Genomic DNA, 25,012 nt, shown 5'->3' on the forward strand with positions numbered 1-25,012 from the left:
TGTCTCTGGAGTATATTTCTGCCCAAAGCCACTGCCCAGAAGGCATCAGCGAGCCTTGGCCTGCAGGGACAGCCCGCCCCCCCCCCCCAACCCTGCCCTCCATCTCCTTCCCTGATGCCCTGGGGGCTCTCACCCCTGCTGGAGTCCTGGGTATCTAGGAAGTTGGGGAGGATGGGGCCCCAGCTGCAGGGACAAGGCCACAGTGCTGAGGTCCGTGTGACCCCACTGGTCCTATACGCCCTCCTCGCAGCCCCAGAGGCCTGACCCCTGCCCTCCCTGTAGCCTCTGGCCCAGGAGGCTCTGGCTGAAACCCGAACTCCTACTGAGCACAAACCTGACCCCCCAGGAAGCTCCCAGAACACAAAAGCCGCCTTCACCTAGACACCTGCCACTTGCGTAAGCGGCTTCAGCCCCTCTGGGGTCCTGGCTTTTCTTACCAGAGATTAAGAGTGGGTTGAGGTGAGGGTAAAAGAGAGAATAGTGTTTGGAAGCGGGGGCGGGGGGTGGGGAGGGTAAGCCACAAACTAGAACAACATCTGCAGGGCAGAGGCTGATGGAGCCGAGGTTGGGGGTGCAGGCTGCCCTCAGCTGCTGGGAGCCCCAAGTGGCAGACCCCCCCACACACACACACTGCTCCCTAGCCTGGAAACTCCTCCCCCCACCCCCGTCCTGAGCCTGCATTTTGCCCTTGGGAGTCCTAGAGCGGGTCCTGGGCCTTGGCGTCCTGTCAGGGGGGGTGCCCATCACTTCCTGGGAGTCTGGGCTGGGGTGGGAGGGTGGGAGGGCTGGGAGGGCAGGCGCCCTGGGCCCCACCTGCTATTTCTCTGTATTGGGGTTCTGGTTGATGAGCGGGTTGGAATACTGAGCGGTCTGGATGATCCGGTGGACCTACCCCCTCGCAGACCCCCACGCTGAGCCTGAGTGCCTGGGACGGAGGCAGGGAGACTGGGGCCTCCCCTTGGCTGCCCTGCTTGAGCATTGTTAAAGGACTCCCCCCTCCCCCCACCCCAGCGGCTCCTGTGCAGCCTCTGACTTCCTGGGGGTTCGGGCACAGGGACTGGGTCCCCTGTGCTGAGGCTGGATCGGGCTCTTGAAGATGCCTCACGATGGCCTCAGGATAAAGGGGAGGGTGATGACGGCACCGCAGTGACTGCTGGGGTCCTGCTGGTGCGGGCAGCGGTCGGCGGCTGGGCCTGCAGATCTGGGCGGTGGGCTGCGAGGCAGTGCTCTGGGACCCCTGCTTTTCTAACACGGAGGGGAGATGGAGAGAATTGAGCAAGGCCCTGGAGGAAGGGGGAGCCCTGCAGGTATGGGGATGCCCGAGGCCTCCCATGAGGTGTAACCAGACCCCTGCGACCTGTCGGACACCGGGGTGTCTGCGGTCCTGACCCCCGGCCTGTTCCTCCACCTCCCGGGGCCCCGTCCTTTACATAAGGCTGCGGGAGGCTGGGCCGTGGGCCAGGCCCATGGCCATGGCCTTCACGGAGCTGCTGGACACCCTGGGTGGTGTGGGCCGCTTCCAGCTAGTCTACACGGCCCTGCTCCTGTTGCCCTGCAGCCTGCTGGCCTGTCACAACTTCCTGCAGAACTTCACGGCCGCCGTGCCCGGCCACCACTGCCGGGGCCCCGCCAACCACACCGCGGCCGCCGCCAACCACTCGGGGGCCTGGCTGAGGGCCACGGTACCCCTGGACCGGCTCGGGACCCCTGAGCCTTGCCAGCGCTTCACGGAACCTCAGTGGGCCCTCCTGAGCCCCAACACCTCTGTCCACGGGGCGGCCACGGAGGGCTGCAAGGACGGCTGGGTCTATGACCGCAGCATTTTCCCGTCCACCATCGTGACGGAGGTCAGCAGGGGGCCGGGGCGGTGGCAGGGAGGTGGGGGGGGTGCTGCGGCCCGAGGCCGAGGCTGGAGCGTCCCTCTCGCTCCCCTGCAGTGGGATCTGGTGTGTGAGGCCCGCCCCCTCCGCGACCTGGCTCAGTCCATCTACATGGCCGGGGTGCTGGTGGGCGCCGCCGTGTTTGGCGGCCTCGCGGACAGGTGAGCCTTGAGGGAGGAGGGCCCCAGCCACCTGAGCCTCTTCGTTTTACTTGATTGACGTTGATTTGTCTAGAGATAATACATTCGCATGGTTCACCATTCTGGAAGGTGTGGGAGAGTCTGCAGGGAAGTGTCTGTTCCTGTCCAGTGATTTCTGGAGGGTGGTCTGGTTTCTGTGTCTCTTACCAGAGATATTTTACGATTTTATGTAATCCAAGCCCCGGGTACATGTGCTCTGTCCCACCTTTGTCACACAGATGGTGGTGCACCCCACGCCTGGCTTTTACTCTCCCTTTGAGGCTCTGCATGTTCCTTTAGGAAGAGCTTTCTGGTCCTCCCTACTGTCCCTGCCGAATTCTGTTGTACAGATGACCAGAACTAAGCAGACTGGCCCCTGAGGATAGCCGCCAGCCCTTCTAGAGAGACCCCGGGAAACCCAACATGGCGCTTGGCTCCAATGGAGTGGGCTCCACACCTCCTCCATCCTCCCCTTCTCCCTCCCCCTCTCCTCTCCCCTCCCTGCCAGTTCCGGGGGGCCCTCCCGCACCCTGGAGTGCAGACTGCCCCCACCCCACTCCTGTGCTGCATGCCTCAGGCCCCTCGTGGGCAGCTCTGTCATGACCCTGGTCATAGTGGGTCGCAGCACAGCGTGGCCTTCCCATGGACGAGCTTGTCTCTTATCCCTGGTGTCATGTTTGTCACCAGCCCCCAGTGCAGGACGGTTACCTAGAGGTGATCGAGGCATGTTTGCGTCACAGAATGAATGAGTGAACGAACGAGTGGATCACGGGCTGGGCAGTCTGTGGCCCCCTTCCTGGCCTGCTGCCCTCCCGGCCACACTAGGGCTCTGGTCCTGGACCCTCACAAATGGGGCCATGCCCAGGCCAGATGGGGTTAACCCTGCTACCCTGAACCCTGCCTTTCGACCCCTTTGTGGGGTAACAAACCCCCGCCCCACCCTGACCTCCCCAGCATGACCAGTTCAAATGAGGACTTGACGCTGGGGTCCTGCTCCCACTGGCCCGGGAGTCCTGGTGTGAGGCCTCTGTCCAGCCAGAAGTTCACTCAGGGGACCCTCTCGCCACCGGCTCTACCTGCCTCTGGACCTTCGCAGAATCCCTGCATTTCCCCAAGCCCCGAAGAGTAGGAGCTGGGTCAGGGGGCCAGAAATGCTCCTTGAGTGAAGGAACAAAAGAGAAAAGACATCTCTTTGGGTCTGGTTTTGTTCCACACCACGCCTCTCCCTCCCTGACCAACCTCAGCCGCCAGTGCCTGGGTCCCAGTCACTTCTGTGAGGAGGGCCTGGCCTGGGGGGCAGCTTCCTCCGCCCTCCGTCGGCAACCCCCATGAGGAATGCGGCTGCTGCCCCCGGGAGCTAACCCCGTGCCCGGCGCCCGGCTCAGGCTGGGCCGCAAGGGCCCCCTGGTCTGGTCCTACCTGCAGCTGGCAGTCTCGGGTGCCGCCACGGCCTACTTCGGCTCCTTCGGCGCCTACTGTGTCTTCCGGTTCCTGATGGGCATGACCTTCTCCGGCATCATCCTCAACTCCCTCTCCCTGGGTGAGTCCAGCCAAGGAGGGGCCTGGAGGGGAGGAGGGCTCGCGGAAGTGGGGGTGGCGCCCTATTCGTGGACGTCTTTCCTGTTGTGTGTTGGGATTCTCGTCCAGTGACTTCCACTCAGAACCCCACCGCGGGGTTCTTGGGTGATCTGGGCTCTCAGCCGTGGACCCTGGGTTGCAGTGTGCCCCTCTGTGCGCTGAGAGGGTTGAACTATTTCCTGTGTGCGATAGTCCACAATAAGCACTTAGTAAGCACCTCCTGTATGCCAGGCTCGGTGTGGGCTCAGTGTGGGGACGCAGAAGGGAGCTGAGACACAGTGGTCCCCAAGGCTGTAGGCAGCCTTAAGATTCTGTGGCTCCAAAAAGGGCAGGGCTCACCCAGGCTGCAAAGGTGGTGACTCCTTAGCGCCATGGGGAAGACCCGGCCCCCTGGAAGCCAGGTGGGAGTGTCCCCCACTCGCAAAGTGACAGGGTCCGTCCTCACTCCAGGCTGGGTTCAGGCAGCTGCTGGGAGCACTGGTGTGGAGCGCTGTGAGGCAGTGGAAAGCCCCCGTGCGCACAGGCCTGCCGCCTGCTTGTGCTAACGGCTTAGTTTGCACCTGGGACACCTGGGCCGCCACCAGGCTCAGGGAGGGTCTGAGGGACCCAGAGACGGCTGCCAAAGATGGAATGGCTCTTTCATTTCAGGGATAGGGGGGAATCTTTGGGCTGGAGAACCAGGATGTACCAGGCTCGCACAGCTGACACCCCCCTCCCTGAATCAGGACACTGAAGGCTGTTGATCTCACGCACGATCCCAACAAATCCCAGCCCACTCGCCTCAGTCTCCAGGGCGGGCGTCCAGCCGCGGCTCATGGGGCCAGAAGGCAAAGGCAGGTGCTTAACCAACTGAGCCAGCCAGGCGTCCTGAGGAGGGGGTCTTGTCGCTGGAGCAGAGCATGGGGTGGGAAGCGGGGAGGGGAGTGGTGACAGATGAGGTCAGGGAGTTAGGGGTGCAGATCCTTAGGCCCTGTGACCACTTATGGACTTTGGCTTTGACTCTGAGCAAGACAGGAGCCATTGGAGGATCCCGAGCTGAGGAGAGGCCTGACCTGGTCTGACTCAGCATTTGCCAGGGTCCCCGTGGAGGCCAGTTCCGGGGCTCCTGCGGGTCACCAGCCAGCGGCAGACTGGCTTGAGCTGAGGGGGAGCAGGAAGAGGCGGAAAAGGCTTGACTGGATTCTGTTGGTCGAAGCAACAGGATTTGCTGACTGACGGGACACACGAGCTGGCTGCTCGTGGGACAGAAGCGTCCTCGTTAACGTGCTACTGTTGCCTTGTGAGAGAGTGCGGGATTCCTTAACCAGCCCCATGCATGGACAGCAAGGTTGCTTCCAAGCTTTGCTATTTACAAAAAAATCATGTAATTAAGAGCCATTATATTTCCTTTCCTACCAACCCTTTACATCTTTTGCCTGTTTTTTTTTGTGGGTTTTTTCTTTTTCTTTTCTTTTTGTTTTTTCTTTTCTTTTCTTTTCTTTCTTTCCTTTCCTTTTTTTTTTTTTTTGCCTTTTGGTCGTTTTCCTATAGATACGTAAGAACCCTTCCAATATTAGGGAAATTCACCCTTTATCTATAATCTGAGTTGCAAATTTTTTGTTTGCCTGTTTTTGCTGACGTTCGACTTGACTTATGGTGTTTGCTTTTGTTGTTAAAGACAGTGAAGGTGTTTGTTTTATATGCAGACACTCTTATTTTTATAAAGTCAAGTTTGTTGACTTTTTTGTTTTGTTTTGTTTTTACTCTTTCTGAGTTTTGTGGCATTCTTAGAAAAGACTTTCCTGACTCTAAGATTGAAAAAAGAAATTGCCATGATTTTTTCTAACATTCTGGTGGTTTTATGGGTTGTATTTAGTTCTTCGGTGCACTTGTGTCTCAGGAGGTCTCTGGAAGAATTTCAAGTGGCCACGGAGTCGCCCTGAAGGGCACAGGTGGATTAGACAATCGTGGGGGCTATGAGTCCCACTGATCCTGTCCTGATTTTCTCCGCAGTCGTGGAGTGGATGCCCACGCGGGGCCGGACCGTGGCGGGGGTCTTGCTGGGGTACTCCTTCACCCTGGGGCAACTCATCCTGGCCGGAGTGGCATACCTGATCCGCCCCTGGCGGTGGCTGCAGTTTGCTGTCTCTGTTCCTTTCCTCATCTTCTTCCTCTACTCGTGGTACGTCCCGACAAATGTGACTTAGCCTCACCCGTGACAATCTGGGGCTCTGCAATGACTGGGACTTGTTGGACGTGTTGGGGACTTGAAAGAGGCTTAATGCTTGTGGGGACCACGGGCTCACGGGCACTGCCCCTGGCTGTCGGGAAGCTCTGATCAAATCCTTTCCGTTAGTGTAAGGCTCCAGAACGTTCGCGTGGTTTTGCCTCCTCAGTTCCTTTGCAACTCACAACAGGAGGGGAACTGAGGCACAGCCCAGGGAGGGCCCACGACTCATTCAAGCCACACAGCAGGGTCAGAACCGGATTCAAAACTGGATCTGTGAACGTTTCTAAGTGCCCTTCGGTGTTCCCTGCCTGCTGTGCTTTGGGAAAGGGAAGCCGGCGTGTCCCCCAGGCTTCTTGAGTCTGCAGGCAGCAGGACGGTGTGCTTTTTTAGGGTCTGAAAGAAGGGGAACGAAGGTGTACTTGGGTTTGGAGAATGGAAGGAGCTCGACTCAACCCCGCCATCCTTGATCCTTCTTTTGGTGCCAGGTGGCTGCCGGAGTCATCCCGCTGGCTCCTCCTCCACGGCAGGTCGCAGCTGGCTGTGCAGAACCTGAGGAAAGTGGCCGTTATGAACGGGAGAGCGGAGGAGGGCGAGAGGCTCACCAAAGAGGTAGGCGTGTGGAAGAAAGGGGGGGACCGTCTGCTGGCCTCAAGATGGGCCGGGACTCAGCAGCTTCCCAGGACGCACCCACCACCCAGGTGAAAAGGGAAGAGTTCCGGTGAGGCAAACAGGTAGAACCACTGAATGGCTGTGTGATCGGAACGCAATAATTTAACTGTTTGTTCATCAGTCCATCCATCTGTGCCGTGGGGAAATGACCCCTTCCCATTGACACCTAGCCGAAATTTAAATAAAATAATAAAGTGACAATGTTAAAGTAGAAATCATAAAATGAAATTATCAAAGAATCAGTAACAAAAGTACCCTTTACGATAAATACCAGCATAAGATAGTTACCAGTTAGAAGATAGTTACCATTTATTATAAATAAGGACGGTTTCTCAAGCCCCGTGCTGAGCGCTCTGCTAAGGGCTTTACGGACATAATCTCATTTCATGTGTTACTTTTGTGGTTGAGGAAACTGAAGTTTGAATGGGCCAGGTCATTTGCCTAAGAACACACAGTGGGAAGTGGCAGAACCACTCAGAACCCCTGCCCTCCACCACTGCCCAAGCCTATCTCAGCGTCTCTAGCAGGAATGAGACGTGAGGGTCCCTCGAGAACCACAGGTGGTAATTCCAGCCCAATCACCAGGCAGCCCAGGAGCCTTGGGGCTCACACTGGAACTTCTCTGCTTCATCCCGAAGCTCTGGAAGCAATTCGTTGAGAGCCATCCGTCTCAGGATGGAGAGACTAGAACCAGCCATCTTGCCGGGGAACCCCAACTTTGACCTTCCTCTCCACAGATGAAGGGACTCCTCACAGGAAAATAGGGTCCCAGATCCTTCCCTTCTGCTGATCAAACTTTCCTTGTCCAGGTGGTGAGCTCTTACATCCAGAGTGAGATTGCGAATGTCCGCACCTCCAACTCGGTCTTAGACCTCTTCCGAACCCCGGCCATCCGAAAGGTCACGTGCTGTCTCATGGTGGTCTGGTAGGTGACGTGCTTGAGCCCAAGTCTTTGACCCGAGGCAGGGACACGCCTTCTATCCCCACTTCCAGACTCTGTTCTCAGATACTCTTTTTAAAGATTTTATTTATTTATTCGACAGAGATAGAGACAGCCAGCGAGAGAGGGAACACAAGCAGGGGGAGTGGGAGAGGAAGAAGCAGGCTCATAGCGGAGGAGCCTGATGTGGGGCTCGATCCCAGAACGCTGGGATCACGCCCTGAGCCAAAGGCAGACGCTTAACCACTGTGCCACCCAGGCGCCCCTGTTCTCAGATACTCTTAATGCAATGAGCAGGTGAGCCTTGTGAATTCAGTCTTGTTCCCTACCCTTTCTCTAGGGGCCTCTGGCCCTCTGCTCAGTGCTGAGATGCGGTCATAGATGAGCCATCTGTGCTGACCTAGGGACCCCACATCTGGACAGTGGGTCTCACCTTAGTGGGGGGGTTACCCATTGGAATCACCCACAGAGCTTTTCCAAATTACACCTCATCCCAACCTGATAGAGCCTTGGGGTTTCCAGGAGATCTGGGAAGTGTCGCACTCTGGAGAAACACTTGTGGGTCCAGAAGGGACAGACAGGAAACAATAACGTCTATGAGGTATGACAGGTGTCCTTATGGCAGTTCTCCTGACTGGGGCTGCTGAGGGCTTCGTGCAGGAGATGACATCTAAGCGGATTTTACAGAAACGGTTGTGGAGTTTGCCAGGGGACAGGAAGGAATTCACAGCAGCCACATAGATAAACAGGAAGTGTAAAATGGATAAAAGCACAAGCGCTCTCTGTTCCCATTAGCACAGACTGGCAGCTGGCAAATCCTCAGATGAGAAACTGTTTGATTTATTTTTTTAAAAAAAGATTTTATTTATTTAATTGAACGAGATAGAGACAGCCAGCGAGAGAGGGAACACAAGCAGGGGAGTGGGAGAGGAAGAAGCAGGCTCTTAGCGGAGGAGCCTGATGTGGGGCTCAATCCCATAACGCCGGGATCACGCCCTGAGCTGAAGGCAGAAGCTTAACCGCTGTGCCACCCAGGCGCCCCAAGAAACTGATTTAAAAAGGGGTTGGGGGGGCACCTGGGTGGCGGAGTCGTTAAGCGTCTGCCTTCAGCTCAGGGCATGATCCTGGCGTTATGGGATTGAGCCCCACATCAGGCTCCTCCGCTATGAGCCTGCTTCTTCCTCTCCCACTCCCCCTGCTTGTGTTCCCTCTCTCGCTGGCTGTCTCTCTCTCTGTCAAATAAATAAATAAAATCTTTAAAAAAGGGGGGGGGGTAGGGGGTCATTTTAATTGCACTTGACGGGATGTCCCAGATACATAAATAGTAAGGGTTGCTATTTGTAAAGTAGGGAACACGGGCTATCGGTTATCTGTTCTCTGGAGGAGACCCAGCACTCTTGTTTTGTGGTTACTGGCCAGGCTGTGGTAGAAGACCAGACTACCTGGGTGACCTTGAGCAAGTCAGCCGGCCTCCTGGTGCCCCAATTTCCAACTTATATACCTAGCCCTAAGGTCCTTTTGAGGACTGAATGCTTAGACATGTAACCCTCCCAGACCTGGCCGGGGTGCGTGCTCTGGTAGAGTCTGTTCTCTGACAAAGTTCGGAGCTGTGTCCCCTGCACACTGGAAATGTGGGATTGTCCACCCCTCTGGACCTTTAGAGGGCTTCTGCCCTGGGCAGCCAGAGAGCTCCTCAGAAGCCAAGTCAGGAAGGTGACCCTCTCCCACCAGCACCCTGCCGGCCCACAAGCCCCTACCTCGCTGTCCTCTTCCCACCGAGAAGCCATATCACGAATGAACAATTCCACGCTTGAAAGTCCCCTCTTCGGTCCTTCTGGAAAGAATAAGCTAAGGCCCATTTCTGTTAAAAGGAAGTAATTCGGGCAGCTAGTGACTGGGTCACCCAGACGGAGTTTCTGCCGGCAGGTGGGGAGATTTGGGAGGAAGGGGAAGTATGAGGAACTGGTAGACGTTCACGCACTTCTGTGGTAAATGCTTCCGTTAACTTGCATTTCTTTTTCTCTACTGGTTTTTTCCCCCTAAATTACAAAAGCACTGCATACTCATTGAAAAAAAAATTATTTTTTCAAACAACCCGGAAACGTATAGGCAGGATGGCGTCTTGGTTGTGAGGCAGAACTCAACTGTACTTCAGTTTAAAAAAACAAGACAAAACCAAAGGCAGGATTCTGGAACCTGACTGCTTGGATTTGAATCTCAGCTCTGCCACTTATCTGCCAGCCCTGTCTTGATCTTGGGCGAGTTACTATCCTCTCTGTGCCTCCGTTTCCCCAACTGTAACATCGGTTTCGTAAGAGTACCTACCACGTAGGGTGGTTGTGAGGATGAGAAGCATTAATGTATGTGCAGCCGATAGAACAGTGCCTGACACTTGAAAACTCAAGATGTGACCCTGCTACCCCCGTACGAGAGGAAAGCGAACGCCCCCCTCCCGCTGCTCCCCCCAGCCCCAGCAGCAAGCCCTGCCAAGCATGAGCCTGTATCCTTCCAGACCCTGGTACACACAAGACACGCACATGTAATCTTACAAAAATGGGTTAATACCATACATATCTGCTACTTGCTTCTAATAACTTAATCGTACCTGTAAATATCTTTACAGTGTTACATGAATCCAGACCTGCCTGGGGTCAATAAGAATTACTGTATCACCTTTCTAGAAATGTCTTCTCTTTTTCTCCATCCCCCTGACTCACAGAGCTGGGGTAGGTGGGAGTGATGGTAGGCGTTTCTTAGTAAGTGCTAAGGGGGCAGAGGATGGGTCCTGCTTGGAGAAAGCCCCCTGCCAAATTCCATTTTCCCACCCCCTTCCCCCATACGTTCCAGAGCCCGTGTCTGCATGTGGTCTTGCAGGGACATGAAACCAGGCCGACCCGCCGGGGTTCATGAGGGCCAGTCCCATGCTTTTATTGTTCAGTGGGAGAAATGACACACGACAGAAAGTTCGGCATCGTACTGTTGATAACCGTGCAGTTCGGCCGCGTTCGGTGCTGATTCTGTCTGAAGGCTGAGTAATTACCCCCGTGTACCACATGCTGTTTGTCCATCCATCAGTTGACGGACACTCGGGGTTGCTTCTCCCTTTCCGCTCTTGTGAATAACGCTGCGATGAACACGGATGTACAACTCTTTGAGACACTGGCTCAGGGACATGTTACATTTCTCTGGAGACCCCCGCCCCCCGCCCCGTGTGAGAACTCCAGACCTTTGCCATCAGATTGACCGTAAACTCCGTTGGCAGAAGCAGCCATCTGCGGGAGCAGATTTCTCAGTAAACGTTGGGAGACGCTGTGAGGGTCCAATGGGGTCTTGGCCTGGTTGGAAGGTTCTCGTTTTCTCCTTCCAGCTCTTAGATATGAAGCTCAGATCAGCCACTGAAGGCTGCAGGTGAAGGGGCTAGAGCAGAGCAGATAGGGAAGACATTCCCACTTCAGAACGCATGGATTTGGACTCGGGGGAGCAGGTGGTTAAGCAGGGACAGGGAGGGAGGAGCTTGGGCTCTAAGAACCAAGTCAGAGACCTGGATTTGGCGAGGGGTATGGCAGGCAGGTTAAATCCAGGGGATTTTAACTCTCTGAGAATGGCGTCCTATGTCGTTCATCCCGTGTACTGTCCCCTGAGTCCAGAACCGTGGAGCCTGGGCTGGAGCAGGACTGTTCTGCTGCCTCTTCCAGGTTCTCCAACTCCATGGCTTACTACGGGCTGGCCATGGACCTGCAGAAGTTTGGACTCAACGTCTACCTGGTGCAGGTCCTGTTCGGGGTCATAGACATCCCGGCCATGTTGGTGGCCACCACCACCATGATATACGTGGGCCGCCGGGCCACCGTGGCCTCCTTCCTCATCCTGGCGGGGCTCATGGTGATCGTGAACATGTTTGTGCCGGAAGGTGAGCCATCTGCTTCTGCCATGACCGCCCGGGAGCCTCTGGGGTCTGGGGTCTGGTGGGCAATGACTACAACAAGGGAACAAGGCTGAGGGATGTTCTTCTGGATCTGGAGAGGAAGTGACCGTCCATTAGCAGAGTTTTTACTAAGCACTTAGCGCTTGGTATCAGGGTCATGGTGGAGAATTGGCAAAGACATGGGTCTTTGCCCCCAAAGCATTTACCATCTTGTCAAGGAGATCAGGTTGACGACCTTTGAAATTCGCGATGCCCAGGGGCTCCAGGCCAGTGCCACCAGTGTCCGGGAATGGGACCCAACTGTAGGTGTCCAAAGAACAGTCCAGTGATTCCAGCAAGAAGCCAGCGTTGAGTATCAGAGTCCTAGAGCTCGTGCGAAGCCGAGGGCCCATGGCCTTGGTCAACTTGTCTGATTTCTCGGTGCTTTATCGCCTTCCTGTAAAGGGGATAGGTTATTATTATTGGTAATAATTGGTATTTTGACATATTTTCTTCCAATCTCTTTTCCTTTTTGTAGATTTTGTATTTCACATAATTGAGATAATATTATATAATGTATATACACATATAAATAGGATTATATAAGTATGTATGTGTATGTCTTCTTTATATACATATATAATATATCCTATTTCACTATGTTATAACATAAATATGCTTTTTCATGTTATTTATTTATTTTTATTATTATTATTTTTGAAGATTTTATTCATTCACTTGAGAGAGAGAGTGTGTAAGTGCCCGGCAGGGGAGGGGCACAGAGAGAAGGAGAAAGAGACTCCCTGCTGAGTGGGGTCAACCCCAGGACCCTGAGATCAGGACCTGAGCTGAAGTTAGACTCTGAACCAACTGAGCCATCCAGGATGCCCTATTTTTTATTATTTTTTAAGTAGGCTCCATGCCCACCGTGGGGTCCAATGTGGGACTTGACCTCATGACCCTGAGATCAAGACCTGAGTTGAGACCAAGAGTTGGATGCTTAACGGACTGTGCCACCCAGGTGCCCCAAGAGGCTCGTTCGTGTTCATACAGATGTTCCATGGCCCTGATTTTGTATTACGATGGAATAATTCATCCAGATTGGTGTTTCACAGCTCTGGCTGCACGTTGGAATCTCCTAGGGACCGTTAAAGAAATACCCAAACTTGAGGCTATCCCCAAGAGGCTTTCATGTAACGGAGAGGGGTAGGGCCCAGGTGTGGGTGTTTTATAAACCCCCCTCCTGGATCCAGTGTGCAGCCTGGGGACGTACCACCGTTTCCTTGACCATTGCTTCAGTGTCTGGCGTGTGCGTTGGGGTTTTACTATCATAACCGAGGGCAGGACAAGCCAATGATGGTAACAGCAAACACTGAGCGAGCGCAGAGCTCCTTGCACTCACGACATCATGGAATCTTAGGACAGCCCTGCAAAGCAGGTGCTGGTGTTTTCCTCATTTTACAGTGGAGGACAGGGAGGCTCAGAGAGATTGAGTGACAGAGACCGAGATCACCCAGCTGGGTCAGAGCTGGGATTTAACCCAGGCCTAACTCCAAAATTTGTCCTGCCTCGGGAAGGGGAAAAGGAGGCAGAAGTGAGAGAAGGGCAGTGCAGGGCATTCTGGGGCCCCGGTGAGAACGCGAGGTAGTGGGAATCCCAATCCCCTCTACCCATTTCTCTGCCTCTCTCCTCCCTTTTCGAGCTCTGAGCCTCAGCCTCTGCCTCTTCCCATATCCCGTCCCTTCCTGAGCACCCCTGCTTCCACCACTACCCCTCTGCCTCCCCGATCGCCTTTGGGCTTCTGAGCTCCCCCTAACCCCCGGCTCCGCCTACCCCCCTGCAGACATGCAAACCCTGCGCACGGCCCAGGCGGCGCTAGGCAAAGGCTGCCTGGCCAGCTCCTTCATCTGCGTGTACCTGTTCACGGGAGAGCTGTACCCCACAGAGATCAGGTGGGTGCACGGGGGGAGCACATCAGCCCCTGCCCCGTGGGAGGCTCTGGAGCTCCAGGTTGATACCTGCTGAGCTTGCTGAAGCAGGACCCTTTCTCCTTTCTGTCTGTCCCCTGACACCCAGGGCCTGGCACTCCCGGCCCTCTAGGCAGCCTGGGCCATGGCCACTGACCAGTCCGCACTTTTTAGGCAGATGGGGATGGGCTTTGCCTCGGTCAATGCCCGCTTTGGGGGTCTGGTGGCACCCCTGGTCACCACGCTCGGGGAGTTCAGCACCATCCTACCGCCTATGAGCTTCGGGGCCACTTCGATCCTGGCCGGGCTGGCCGTCTGCTTCCTGGCTGAGACCCGCAACGCGCCCCTGGTGGAGACCATCGAGGCCATGGAGAAGAGGTAAGGAGCCTCCGGGCATGGTGAGGGGGGATGGCCAAACGGGCTGCAGGTTCCCGTGAAACAACTCGGGGCAACGAGGGTCCTCCCGCTGCTGTTACAATGTCATGGTTGGTGGGTGGGAGCGGTGCCGGGAACACCAGCCTCGTCTACCCACGTTTGTCTAAGAGGCTTGGCTTTCATCAAGGACAGACCCAGCCATGAATGGTGAAACAGCATGAAGGATAAACTGGAAACCAGGCAAAGCAGGAGCATGAGTTGAAGTCAAGCCTGGCAGAGAGGTGGGGATGACGGTTTGTGGGGAGGAGAAGTGCCATATTCTCAAGCAAAGACAGGCCCGTGTGGCTGCGTTGGTGGCCTTCAAATTTGGCCCAAGCTTCCTGGCAACGGAAAGAGACCCTGTTAATGACTTTTGTCATATTGTCAGAGAGAAAAAGGGCTACCAGTTCTCTGGGGAAAGTGAAACTTTCCTCAACAATTAGCACTAGAAGAAATTTCTCTCGTGGATCTCCTTAGGGAGGCCACTGAGTAAGGTGATGTCCTTGATGATGTTTCTAAAAGTGCCAAGCGGACTCGTTGCATTTCTCAGCAACAGTGGGGTCACTGAAGCCCCTTGGTTGTGGGGAATGGGGCCGGGGAAGGGAACAGGACCCAGGTCTGTAGCTTTCTCTGAGTCCAGCTTGATCCCACAGCTGGAGCCATCTATGCGCAGAGAACTGTGAGGTGGACCATGTTTGAAATCCTTGAAATAATCCCCCGTGAGCATCCTCCATCTAACCTGAGCCATGGACTAAGGCTGGACTCACATAGATCAAGGACATTTCCTTTGGCAAGTCCTGGCAGTTCTGCCTCCAAAATATATTTAGAATCTGTCCGCCTCTCTCACCCCTGGGACCATCCCCCTCCGAGTCTGGACAGCTCTAAAAGCCTCATATCTCCCCTGTCCCTTCCACTTTCTTCTTTATACAGCAACTAGTGTGAAAGGCTTGCCATGTAAAGAATCACATCACTCCTTGCAGCCCTTCCCTGGCACCCTCTTATGTTGAAGATAAAATCTGAAATCTCACAAAGCTCCCAGGATCTGGCCCCTGCCAACACCAAGGCTGCTCTCTCTGTCTGGAACATTCCTCCCCGTGCTCTCTGCCCGTTTAATTCCCATTCATGCCACAGGTATAGGGCTAGACACCCCAGATGCTGGGTTAATCTTTGTCAATAACCCGATCCGGAGCCTGCTTGCAGGTGCTCTGAGACGTTGCCTGAGGGACCCAAGTACATGAAGAGACAACTGGAGGGTGTGTCCCCGCCCGCCCCGATATTACTGTAATGGTTCTGGCCTGCGCCTTTTTAAAGTCACATTTTGCTTACCTGAACTACGGGAAAATCCCGGTAGTGACAAATGAAATTTGAGTTTTGGGTAACAGAGCTTCCTTTGATCCTGCCGGGAACATTTATTATAAAGCTATGGTAGGTTGTACAGATGTGACCCAATTACATGATGGAGATGATTTACTAAAAACAATTTAATTTAATTTAGTTTAATTTAATTTAATTTAATTTATTTACTGAGAGAGAGAGTGTGTGCAGGGGGAGAGGGAGAGAGAGAATCTCAAGCAGACTCTATTCCAAGCACAGAGCCAGGCATGGGGCTCGATCTTACAACCTTGAGGTCACGACCTGAGCCGAAATCAAGAATCTGATGCTTAACTGACTGAGCCACCCAGGTGCCCCTAAAAATAATTTTAGTTTTTAAAATTGTTGAGGGGTGCCTGGGTGGCTCAGTCGGTGAAGCGTCTGCCTTCGGCTCAGGGCGTGATCCCAGAGTCCTGGGATTGAGCCCCACGTCATGGGGCTCTCTGCTCAGCGGGGAGTCTGCTGCTCCCCCTGCTTGTGCTTTCTCTCTCTCTGTCAAATAAGGAAATAAAATCTTTAAAATAAAATAAGATAAGAGAAAAGAGTTGGGAACAAGCCATTCTTTCTCACAACAGTTTGCTGATTGGATCTAACCTAGCTGGTCCTGTTAGGAGTCGGTGGGTCCCAGGGGGTGTGGACCAGCTTGCCCACGCTGGGAAACTAACTGATATCCCGAATGCAGAAAGCTCTCTGAAGTTCCCCAAACGTTGCAGAGTAGTCCCAGACTTTGCATTGCTTTTATTGTTTATTTTTTAAATTATGTATGTGTGAGGACATCTGCGTCCGCATCTCTGTGTTCCGTGCGATCCGGGACAATCCCAAACTTACACTCCTTGTCTGAACCCCCGGAGAGAAAGTTGTTGAGACTTCTCTGCCAGATGCCCGACGGTGCGATTCTGTCAAACAAGGGTGTTCTGTTACACAGCCTCAACAGAACCATCACAGTTAGAAAGCTAATGTTGATACATGATTTGCATTTAATCCTCCCTCGTTCAGGTTCTGCCAGTCTGCCCCACCCCCACCTCCCCGCGCCCCCTGCTCCCCCGCCCGCTGACATCCTATAAAGCAAGAGGATCCGGGTCAGAATCACAAGTGGCATTTAGATGTTGCACTTTGTTCAGGCTGGACTAGGTCCTCGGGGGTTCTTGGACTCTCTCGACTCCAATGGTTATACAAGGTTTTATAATAGGAAGGCCAAGCATGAGTCCACAAGCACCTTGTATAAGGCTTTCAGGAGATGAGGAGGAAGAAAGTGCAGGCGAACATCAGGAAGGCCCCGGGCACGCAGGTGCACCGCCCCGGGGTCCTCTCTGCCCTCGGTTTGGTCCCTCACGCGGGCTGTCAGCATGAAAGGGAGGCATCTCAGTCTCGGGGCAGCCAAGGCATATGTCTGCCGCGGGGTTTTTTTTTGGTATCCTGTTGGTCCCAGCGAAAATCAGTTTGTAGAACCAGGTAAACTAATTACAGACCAGAAATCCATAATTCTCAACAAACAATATTAAACAAGCTGGGAGAGGCTGCCTCCAGAGGGAGCGTCACACTCACAGCACATGATAAATTCCTGGCTAGTCCGTTTCACCCTTGCTGTGGTTGATGGTCCGTGTCTTGGCTCCGACGTCTCTGAAGGTGAACACGGCGCTGCCGCGGACCAGCTGTGAGTTAACCATGACCTTGACTGTTTTGAAGATGCCGACCAGTTATCCTGTAGATTTTCCCTCGGTTTGGCGTTTTCTGATGTGATAGGTTGTAGCTTATAGCGTCTCTGGCCGTGTTACCGCAGACGTGAGGCCGAGTCCTGCTCATGGTATCCCATGAGCTGGCACGCGATTCTGATCTGTCCCCTGATGGGTGATGTTCCCCTCGATCCCTTAGTGAAGGAGGCACCTGCCCGCCTCTTGTGCTGGAAGGTTCCTTCTTCCCCCTCTGTAACTAACAAGCGTTTTGTGGTGAAGTACTTTACACAGTGGAAGTATCCCCTTCCTTATCACACTTCAACCTATTATGTATGCGTTTGTATCATTACGGATTCATAAATCCTTATTTTTCAATGTATTATACACTGCTTATTTTGAGGCTCAATTTGTCCTCAATTTGGCCAGCACGACCCTTTTGACTTTTGTATTGTTTTAAAATTCTTTAAGCATGTCCGCGTTCTCTGCTGCAACCACGGAGTCCAGGCTCATTTCCCCGTAGCGGTCTTGGCAGCTACCGTTTCTCGGGCTGTCTTGGTTCATCTTGGTAGAGAAGGGTATTTAGAAGCCAAGATCCTTGGGGCGACTGGGTGGCTTGGTCGGTTAAGCGTTGCCCACCTCTTGATTTGGGCTCGGGTCGTGGTCTCAGGGTTGTGAGATAGCCCCCCCCCCATTGGAGCTCTCTCTCTCTCAAATAAATAAATAAATAAATAAATCTTAATTTAAAAAAAAAGCCAAGATCCAGGTGTGAGGGGCTCATTATGATGGGGTTTTCCTGCTCTCAAGCCTTCTCAGCGGATAGAAGTAGGGAGTTTATGAATATGCATGGAGACGCACAGACCCATACATCTTTTTTTCTGTATCCATAGATGATACTGAAATCCCTGAGTCACACCACTACCTCCAGCTCCAGCCCAGCACCACCCACCACCAGGTTTCTCCTAGTTTGCTCCCTTTTCATATTTAACTCCCTTCTCTGACAATGAGAAATCTGCCTTCCCTCAGCCTTAATGTATTTGCCTGTTTGATCAACCCCCCAGCATGTGACCCATCCTCACCTTCACGGACCCCTCCGCACCCCACCTGGGCTCCAAAACCCCATCCTGGGCCAGCCCTCCATGTGGACACCTACCTTGCTCTGCCCCATGTAATGGCTTTAAGACCAAATTGTTCAGGAAGAGAAGGGAAGAAAAGTTTTCCATATATTTTTGATGACACAGGTTGTCATTCTCATAAACAGATAAAGGACAATCCCCTTGACCTCCCCACTCCTCCAACCTCACACCCCTCTAGACGCCCCCTTGAGATTATAGCAAGTGTAACAATGCCAAAAGGTAGACGAGCCTATTTGCATCTCATATAAACTTTTGCATAACAAATTTAAACCTGTGACTTATTTTTTTAAAAGACTGTATTTATTTATTTGAGAGAAAGAGAGAGAGCAAGCACGAGCAGCGGGAGGGACAGAGGGAGAGGGTGAAGCAGACTCCCCACTGAGCGCAGAGCCTGAACGGGGGCCCGATGGGGCTCGACCCCAGGACCCTGAGATCATGACCTGAGCTGAATGAAGTCAGACGCTTAACTGACTGAGCTCCCCGGGCGCCCCTAAACCTGCGACCTATTAAGGAGGAGACAGACATGGTGCTGTTTTAGCAAATAGAATGGGCTAACATCTTGGGGAATAAAACCTACTTTTGGGGAGACACCAGGAGAAGCTCGTCCAGATGGAGCCTGCCACGAGTGAGCTGATAAACGTAATGGACAGTGCTCAGGGAGCTGTGGCCAGGTTCTGGAGGCCAAGGATTTTACCTGGTGTTCAGTTTAGCCTTTTTGAGATCTAATCGATGTATTAAATCTAATCTATGTATTATTATTCATGGAGTTGCTACAGTGGGTCAGACACAGTGCTAAGTGTGGGGTGCAGAGTCGACAAGACAGATGTGATCTCTGCCCTCTCGGAGGTTACAGAGGAAGACAGGCACAGAGAGAACAAAGACACAGAAATAAATGTGTAAGTAAGAGAGAATCATTGAGTGGTTGGGGATGCCTCTAGACTTAAAGGAGGAGGAGAAGAAATTAGCCAGGTTGAGAAGGGGACAAGTGTGTCCCTGGAAAAGGGAACAGCTTATGCAAGGCCCCCTGAAGTCCCAGGGAGCTGGGAGGAGCTGAGTGATGGCCAAGCGTGAACTTGAAAGATGAACCTGGAGAAAGGCAGGGACAGCCCTAGAGACCACTCTGAGAATTTAGGCTTTTAAGTCGATAGAGAAACCACTGCAGGACTTGGAGGAAGGGATTGATGTGGTCTGATTTTTAAAAACCCTTTCTGTCTCCTTTGCATTAGTAAATCTCAGCCTAAATGGGGCCTTGGGTCTAGGAATTTAGAGCAATTGCTTTAGAACAGTTTCTCAGCTGTTTTTCATTATCACCCCTCCCGTCCCCACTGCGGGGACCTTTCTGTATATAAATTTTTTTTCCCTAATCACACCCCCACCCTCCCGATAACAGTTTAATACCACAGATACACTGTGTATCTGTTCATGTACCATGGCCCTATGGAAGGCCACAAACCATTGTAATATCTCGGATTTTTTATCCCCCCCCCTCGCCAAGAACCAGTTTTCGCCCCCCTGGGGGCCATATCACCCCCATGAAGAATGAGTGTTCTCCAACAATGATTACCTGTTCCAACAGCCATAGGACCTCTTGCAGTTAAGATTTTTAGAGCCTCTGAGGGGCATATAATGAGATACACATTTAATATGCTCATGCACGATTCTCGAGTGTTCTGGTCCATGGGCTTCTTCAATAACCTCTCCGGGGTTCTTCTTGACAATTCCCTTCCAACCAAATATGAGACAGAAAAGACTCAACTTGTTTTGGTTTGGTAGGAAACGGCGATGTTGGGGAACAGGAGGCAAGAAACGTCTCTCTCATGAGTCAGTTGAGTAGAGTTTTTGATATCAGAACAATAAGAATTCAAGAACTCCTCAGCCCATTTCATTTTTCTCCATTTCTAAAATCACCAGATAACTCTGAGTGCTAGCCCCGGGCCTTGGGTGTCAAAGATTAAGATGAGAAGAAAATGGCTCTTTCCAAGTTCCCGTTACCCATCTCCAAGATGGCCGCAAGCCAAGAGGGATTAGCTGTAGCACACCTTCGTCCACTGGTTCCTGGGTTGCGTAAAGACGTAAGGGAACTTCCTCCATATTTATTTCACAGGCTGACAAAAATCCATTTGTTAATAAATTATGTCTGTGTAAATTGCTCCTATCCTTCATTAACCACAAGACCAGATCCTGTTTCTCCAGAATGGTCTATATTGCCTGGTGTGGGGCCACATCAGCCTCCATGACCCAATTGGGCTTATGGCCCAGTTTGATGGAGCAACATAGCAAAGGAGGAGTGGACTAGCCCTGCTCAAAAAATCCTTTTCTGTAAGAATAGAACATTCACAAAGGAGGAAATGCTGATAGAAAATGAACAGAGGACAGGTATTCATGTCAGTCAGAATCAAAGAAATGTAAATTAAAACAGGAAAGAGGTCATTTTTAAATATCCAATAAGGAAAACATTTAAAACATAGTAGTAGTCAATAAGGATGTATAGACAGAAAGGAGGAAATTCCTGAAACTTTCTGGAAGTTTCATTGGCATTACTGATCATGAGATGGGAAAATTTTCATATTCTTCTAAGTGGCAACGACATTTCCAGGACTCCACCCTAAGCAAATAAGCTGAAATGTGGACAAAGTTTATTTACAAGGATACTCATCACCATGCTTAATATGCCTGGGACAAAATGCAATCTCCAGATTGCCAACGACTTGAATAAATTATGACCTACTGCGCAGTAGTAAAAAGTTATGTTGATGAAGACTTCTTTTAGGGCACAGGGAATGTTTATACTATACTGTTAAATAGTATATTAATATTAATTACGGTATTTCCCAATCATGTGAAGAAATAGAGACTCAAGGGGCACCCGGCTGGCTCAGTTGGTGGAGCCTGCAACGCTTGATCTTGAGGTCATGAGTTCAAGCCCCACGTTGGGTGTGGAGATTACTTAAATAAATAAATGAAATTAATAAATAAAAATAAACTTAAAAAAAAGAACTAGAGACTCAAAAGAGAGAAAGAAATAAGTTAAAACGGGGACAGTCATTGCCTCAAAGTATGAGTGACATTTAATTTTTTTCCCTGGATACTTTCTATTTTAAAAATTATCTCCAGGGCACTTGGCTGGCTCAGTTAGAACGTGCAACTCAGTCTTGCAGTCCTGAGTTCGAGCCCTGCCCTGGATAGAGATTAGTTAAATAAATAAAACTTAAAAAAATTAATATAAAAATTATCTCCAAATTGTCTATATTAAGCAGCTTTTCTTTGGTAACCAAGTGGGAGAAGCACAAGATGAAAGCAATTATAAGAATTCAATTAGGTCGTTTCCCAGACACAGGGGAGCCCCTCTCAAGGCCCAGAAGCTAGGGAAGGGTCTGGGAAAGCCTGCCGAGATGGTGGAAAGACCCGGATGAGAGGCAGCAGGGTCTGGACAAAGTTGCGAGGCTCCATTCGGTGAGCTCCCATGGAGTTCCTCCCACTGGTAGTGGGGGCTTAGAGAGGTGAGGGGTGGGGGATGGGTTTCAGCCTTTCAGCGCTCCACCAAGGTCAAAGCCCAGGCCATTAGTCAGCTGGGACCTCCTGCCACCCTCTCACCGCTGGTGAACCCCAGTTTCAGGGCCGAGCCCAGCCTGTTTCTAATGCTTATTGTATTATATTTCGAACATTAAAAAAAGAATACCATGGATTTCAGGTCACACAACAGGCCTCCTCTGGTCATCTTTGCTCGTATGATGAATTTTAAAAATGGTGTGGAGCAAGCCTAACCATTGTAGCAGCTGAATCTGGAGAATGTCTGCCTCTGGGTTTTTAGGAATCATCTTTCGAAGGCATGGGGAGTCTACAGGCAGGAGCTGGGGAGAAACAGGCAGCTGGGACAGGCTCCTGTCCCTCAGCCCCCACCCCGCAGGCACACAACAGGTGAAACCAATAAGCTGAATGGACCCAAGGGACAGAGTCAAGATGACTACAAGGCTTCAAGTGCAGAAAAGAGAGACACAGAGGACAGTCAATCGAGAAGAAAGAAACATTTCTTTGTGATTATGGGAAGAAATAATCACACACAAAAATGGCTTAAACCTTTGGACTAAAAGGTTAGAAATAAAAGAGTTACAAGGTAAGGATACAAACTCTGATCAAACATTTGGAACATTGGAAAACGGTCTCAAACTGTAGCCCCCGAAAAGTAGACCAGAGAAACTGACAAGAGGTGTAAATGATGAAAACGAGAAGAAAACGAAGACTCACATAATTACGTAGAACAAACCATTCTCAGTCTGCACAATTCCAGGATGAAATGAAAGAGACTAGAACACACATTATTTCAAAGATAGAGGGATACAAGCGAAAAAGGCAAAACTGCACCTGTTCAAAGGACAGAAAGCCCCACGGGGCAGCCCTCCCACTGGAAGGCTATTCCAGATAATTTCCCTGCTGTCTCCCAGCCCCTGACTCTCCTCCCTGCTCCTGCCTGGCTGATTCTCTACCTGGGGCAAAGGGAGAAGGGCCCTGGCAGTACCCAGTCCCCCGGGGGTGTCTGCAGGTGCCCCTGGTCCACAGGGGAGCGAGGCCCAGCACCAGTAAGTTCAGGGAGCCTGGTGCCCCATTCACCAGCTGAGTGACCTTGAGTGCATGTCTGGCCTCGGGTCCTCATTGGAAAACTTTTTGACCTTGCAGTCTTTCCCTAGGTGCCCCCACGAGAACTAGGGGAAGGGCTGCTGTGGCTTCTACCATCCCTGGGGGTTTGGGGATAGTAGAGACACATGTCTTGAATGCTGTGCACACATGACCTGCTTCTCACCACGTCTTCTCTGCCTTTCCGTCTTATTTTTCCATTGGCCTTTCCATTGCAACAGAGTCAAAGGAGGTCTTTCCAAGAAGGAGGCAGAAGAGAAGAGGGAAGAAATTTCTCTCCAGCAGCTGGGATCTTCTCCCCTCAAAGAAACCATCTAAGCTGCCACAAACCTGGTTCTGCTGGTGGCACCTGATCTGGTGTCCCGACACCCCTGGGGCTTTTCCTGATACTGATGGGGGTGAGGTGGGCCAAGGACGGCGGTGGCTTTTCAAGTCCATGACAAAAGAGCTACCCACAAACCAGGGCTGTGGTTACCGGAAGAAAACTGACCACTGGCAGCCAGTTGGTGGTCAAATGTGTAGAAAGTCAGGGCGCCTGGGTGGCGCAGTCGTTAAGCATCTGCCTTCAGCTCAGGGCGTGATCCCAGCGTTCTGGGATCAAGCCCCACATCAGGCTCCTCTCCTGGGAGCCTGCTTCTTCCTCTCCCACTCCCCCTGCTTGTGTTCCCTCTCTTGCTGGCTGTCTCTGTCAAGTAAATAAATAAAATCTTAAAAAAAAAAATGTGTAGAAAGTCAAGAAAAACCATGTCCAGGGACCAAAGGAGGACCTCTTTCCCTTTCCCATCCCCAATCCTGCCCCCTTAAAACCTCTGTTCATTCTTGTTCCACTCCAAACATTGTGTCATTGCAAGGTTAGAGTGGCAGACAGTTGTGCCCCTGGTTGTCCCGGGACAGCCCCACCCAGCTTGCCCTTGAGAACTCATTCTGCTCCACCCCTTGGCATTTACTCTGTCTTGCTGTATATACAATTAAAGCTCTCTTCCCCTAGTTGTGTATGACTTACTTTCTCAACTAGCAAATGTGGGATTTGCACACGGCACGTGTGTAGTAAGTAGTTGGTAAATATGTGATGAAGCCAGACTCAGGCACTAGATGGAGACCTCTGCCCCTCACTGGCATCCTGGCAATACCCCCTTGCAGAAATGAAATGGGGTGTGGCTTGGTTCTCCAAACGTCTCACAGAGAGACGAGTTCCTGGTGCCCCTCTGACCTCAGATGCTTTTCCAGCCCGGATGTTGGACATGTGCCTGCATCCCTGACCTTGACCCTCTCTGTAATTCAGATTAGATTCGTGAGGAATCCAAATCCTGGCTCACTGAGTTGTCTTGAGCAAATTTCCTCGTCTGAGCCCTTCCTCCTGGAATTGTCAGAGAATCGATGAGATCAGTGCTCCGCCCCTAAAGCTCAAGAAAAAAGCACAATCTGGGAAAAAAGTAAGAAATCACAGTTTGGGCAGGAACCACTGCAATATGGCATTTTTGGAGAATTCTCCAAAAAGCTGTCCCAAGGCATGAGGCTTGATGCACCAAATCCTCAGTCCTCCCATAGATTGAACCTCTTATTCAGCGATCTTTTATGTGGGCTTTTCTATTTGAGTGGTTCTCAACCCACAGCCCTCAGCAGATCCGTGAATTTGAAAGGCAGAGTGCTGCTGTCATACTTGAAGATTCACCCTGCGAGCGGCGCCTGGGTGGTGCAGTCGTTAAGTGTCTGCCTTCAGCTCAGGTCATGATCTCCAGGTCCTGGGATCCAGCCCTGCGTCGGGCTCCCTGCTCAGCAGGGAGTCTGCTTCTCTCTCCTTCTGCCTCTCCACCTGCTCATTCTCTCTCTCTCTCTCTCAAATAAATAAATAAATAAATAAAATCTTTAAAAAAAAAACAGATTTTGAGTAAATTTGAAGATCTAATCAACTTCAATCAACAATTCGTGAATCAGGCAACAGCTTATCCAGAACGTAGAAAGGCGCTCTGAGCATCTATACGAAATGGAACTTTTATGGACAGAAGAGGACAGGGATACGGAAGTCATAAACAAAAGAAAGGATTATTTCAGGCAAGGTCACCTTCCTTTAGGCGAAGGACAGGGGGGTCTTTCAAGCAGATGACCCCACTAGGGTTGATCAGGAAATTTCAGACTGGTTTAAAATTCCACTCCTCGGAGAGGCTAAAACTGCAATTAAGTCTTGGTTTGTGTGGGGCTTAGCATAAGTGACTTCATTTTGGGATGTTGTTTCTTTTTTTAATGATTCCCCCCTTTTAATTAGACTCTCAGCCCCGAGAGATGTGATTAAAATTTAAGGCATTAGTGCCACTCTCGGCTACTGTAGTTCTCACAGCGTTTACGAGTCCTCTGGGTGACGCAGAGGTCACAGGTCAGGATAGGTTTTGCAAGGTTTTTTGCTGAATCTCTGTGGTATTCGCAAGTCATGACTTCCGGGTTATAATTTTTTAGTCTTTATTCCTT

The 25,012-nt window shown here is 51.7% G+C and overlaps 1 protein-coding gene and 1 long non-coding RNA gene across 4 annotated transcripts in view; one reads left to right on the forward strand and one right to left on the reverse strand.

Annotated features, from left to right (window-relative positions):
* The first annotated feature begins 854 nt into the window (after positions 1-854).
* LOC113244123 (solute carrier family 22 member 20) lies at positions 855-23,626 on the forward strand. The gene is made up of 10 exons (XM_057317367.1): positions 855-1,847; positions 1,938-2,041; positions 3,445-3,599; positions 5,630-5,798; positions 6,332-6,455; positions 7,325-7,440; positions 11,151-11,365; positions 13,203-13,311; positions 13,501-13,704; positions 22,771-23,626. The coding sequence occupies exons 1-10, from the start codon at positions 1,467-1,469 to the stop codon at positions 22,865-22,867; spliced, it is 1,674 nt and encodes a 557-aa protein (XP_057173350.1). The 5' UTR covers positions 855-1,466; the 3' UTR covers positions 22,868-23,626.
* The window catches only part of LOC113244122 (uncharacterized), a 65,429-nt gene continuing 50,775 nt past the window's right edge, over positions 10,359-25,012 (reverse strand). For all 3 annotated transcript variants that reach the window (XR_008961086.1, XR_008961089.1, XR_008961088.1), the window contains one exon: positions 10,359-11,816. This is a non-coding gene — a long non-coding RNA (uncharacterized LOC113244122). The remainder of the gene's footprint in view (positions 11,817-25,012) is intronic.

This window comes from Ursus arctos, unplaced genomic scaffold (genome assembly GCF_023065955.2).
Source record: "Ursus arctos isolate Adak ecotype North America unplaced genomic scaffold, UrsArc2.0 scaffold_23, whole genome shotgun sequence".
NCBI classification, from domain to species: Eukaryota; Metazoa; Chordata; class Mammalia; order Carnivora; family Ursidae; genus Ursus; species Ursus arctos.

Coding starts and splice junctions, on each gene's coding strand:
- LOC113244123 (XM_057317367.1), top strand. CDS start 1,467: ATGGCCATGGCCTTCACGGAGCTGCTGGACACCCTGGGTGGTGTGGGC. Junction 3,600..5,629: donor CCTCAACTCCCTCTCCCTGG/GTGAGTCCAGCC, acceptor TTTTCTCCGCAG/TCGTGGAGTGGATGCCCACG. Junction 13,312..13,500: donor CTGTACCCCACAGAGATCAG/GTGGGTGCACGG, acceptor CGCACTTTTTAG/GCAGATGGGGATGGGCTTTG.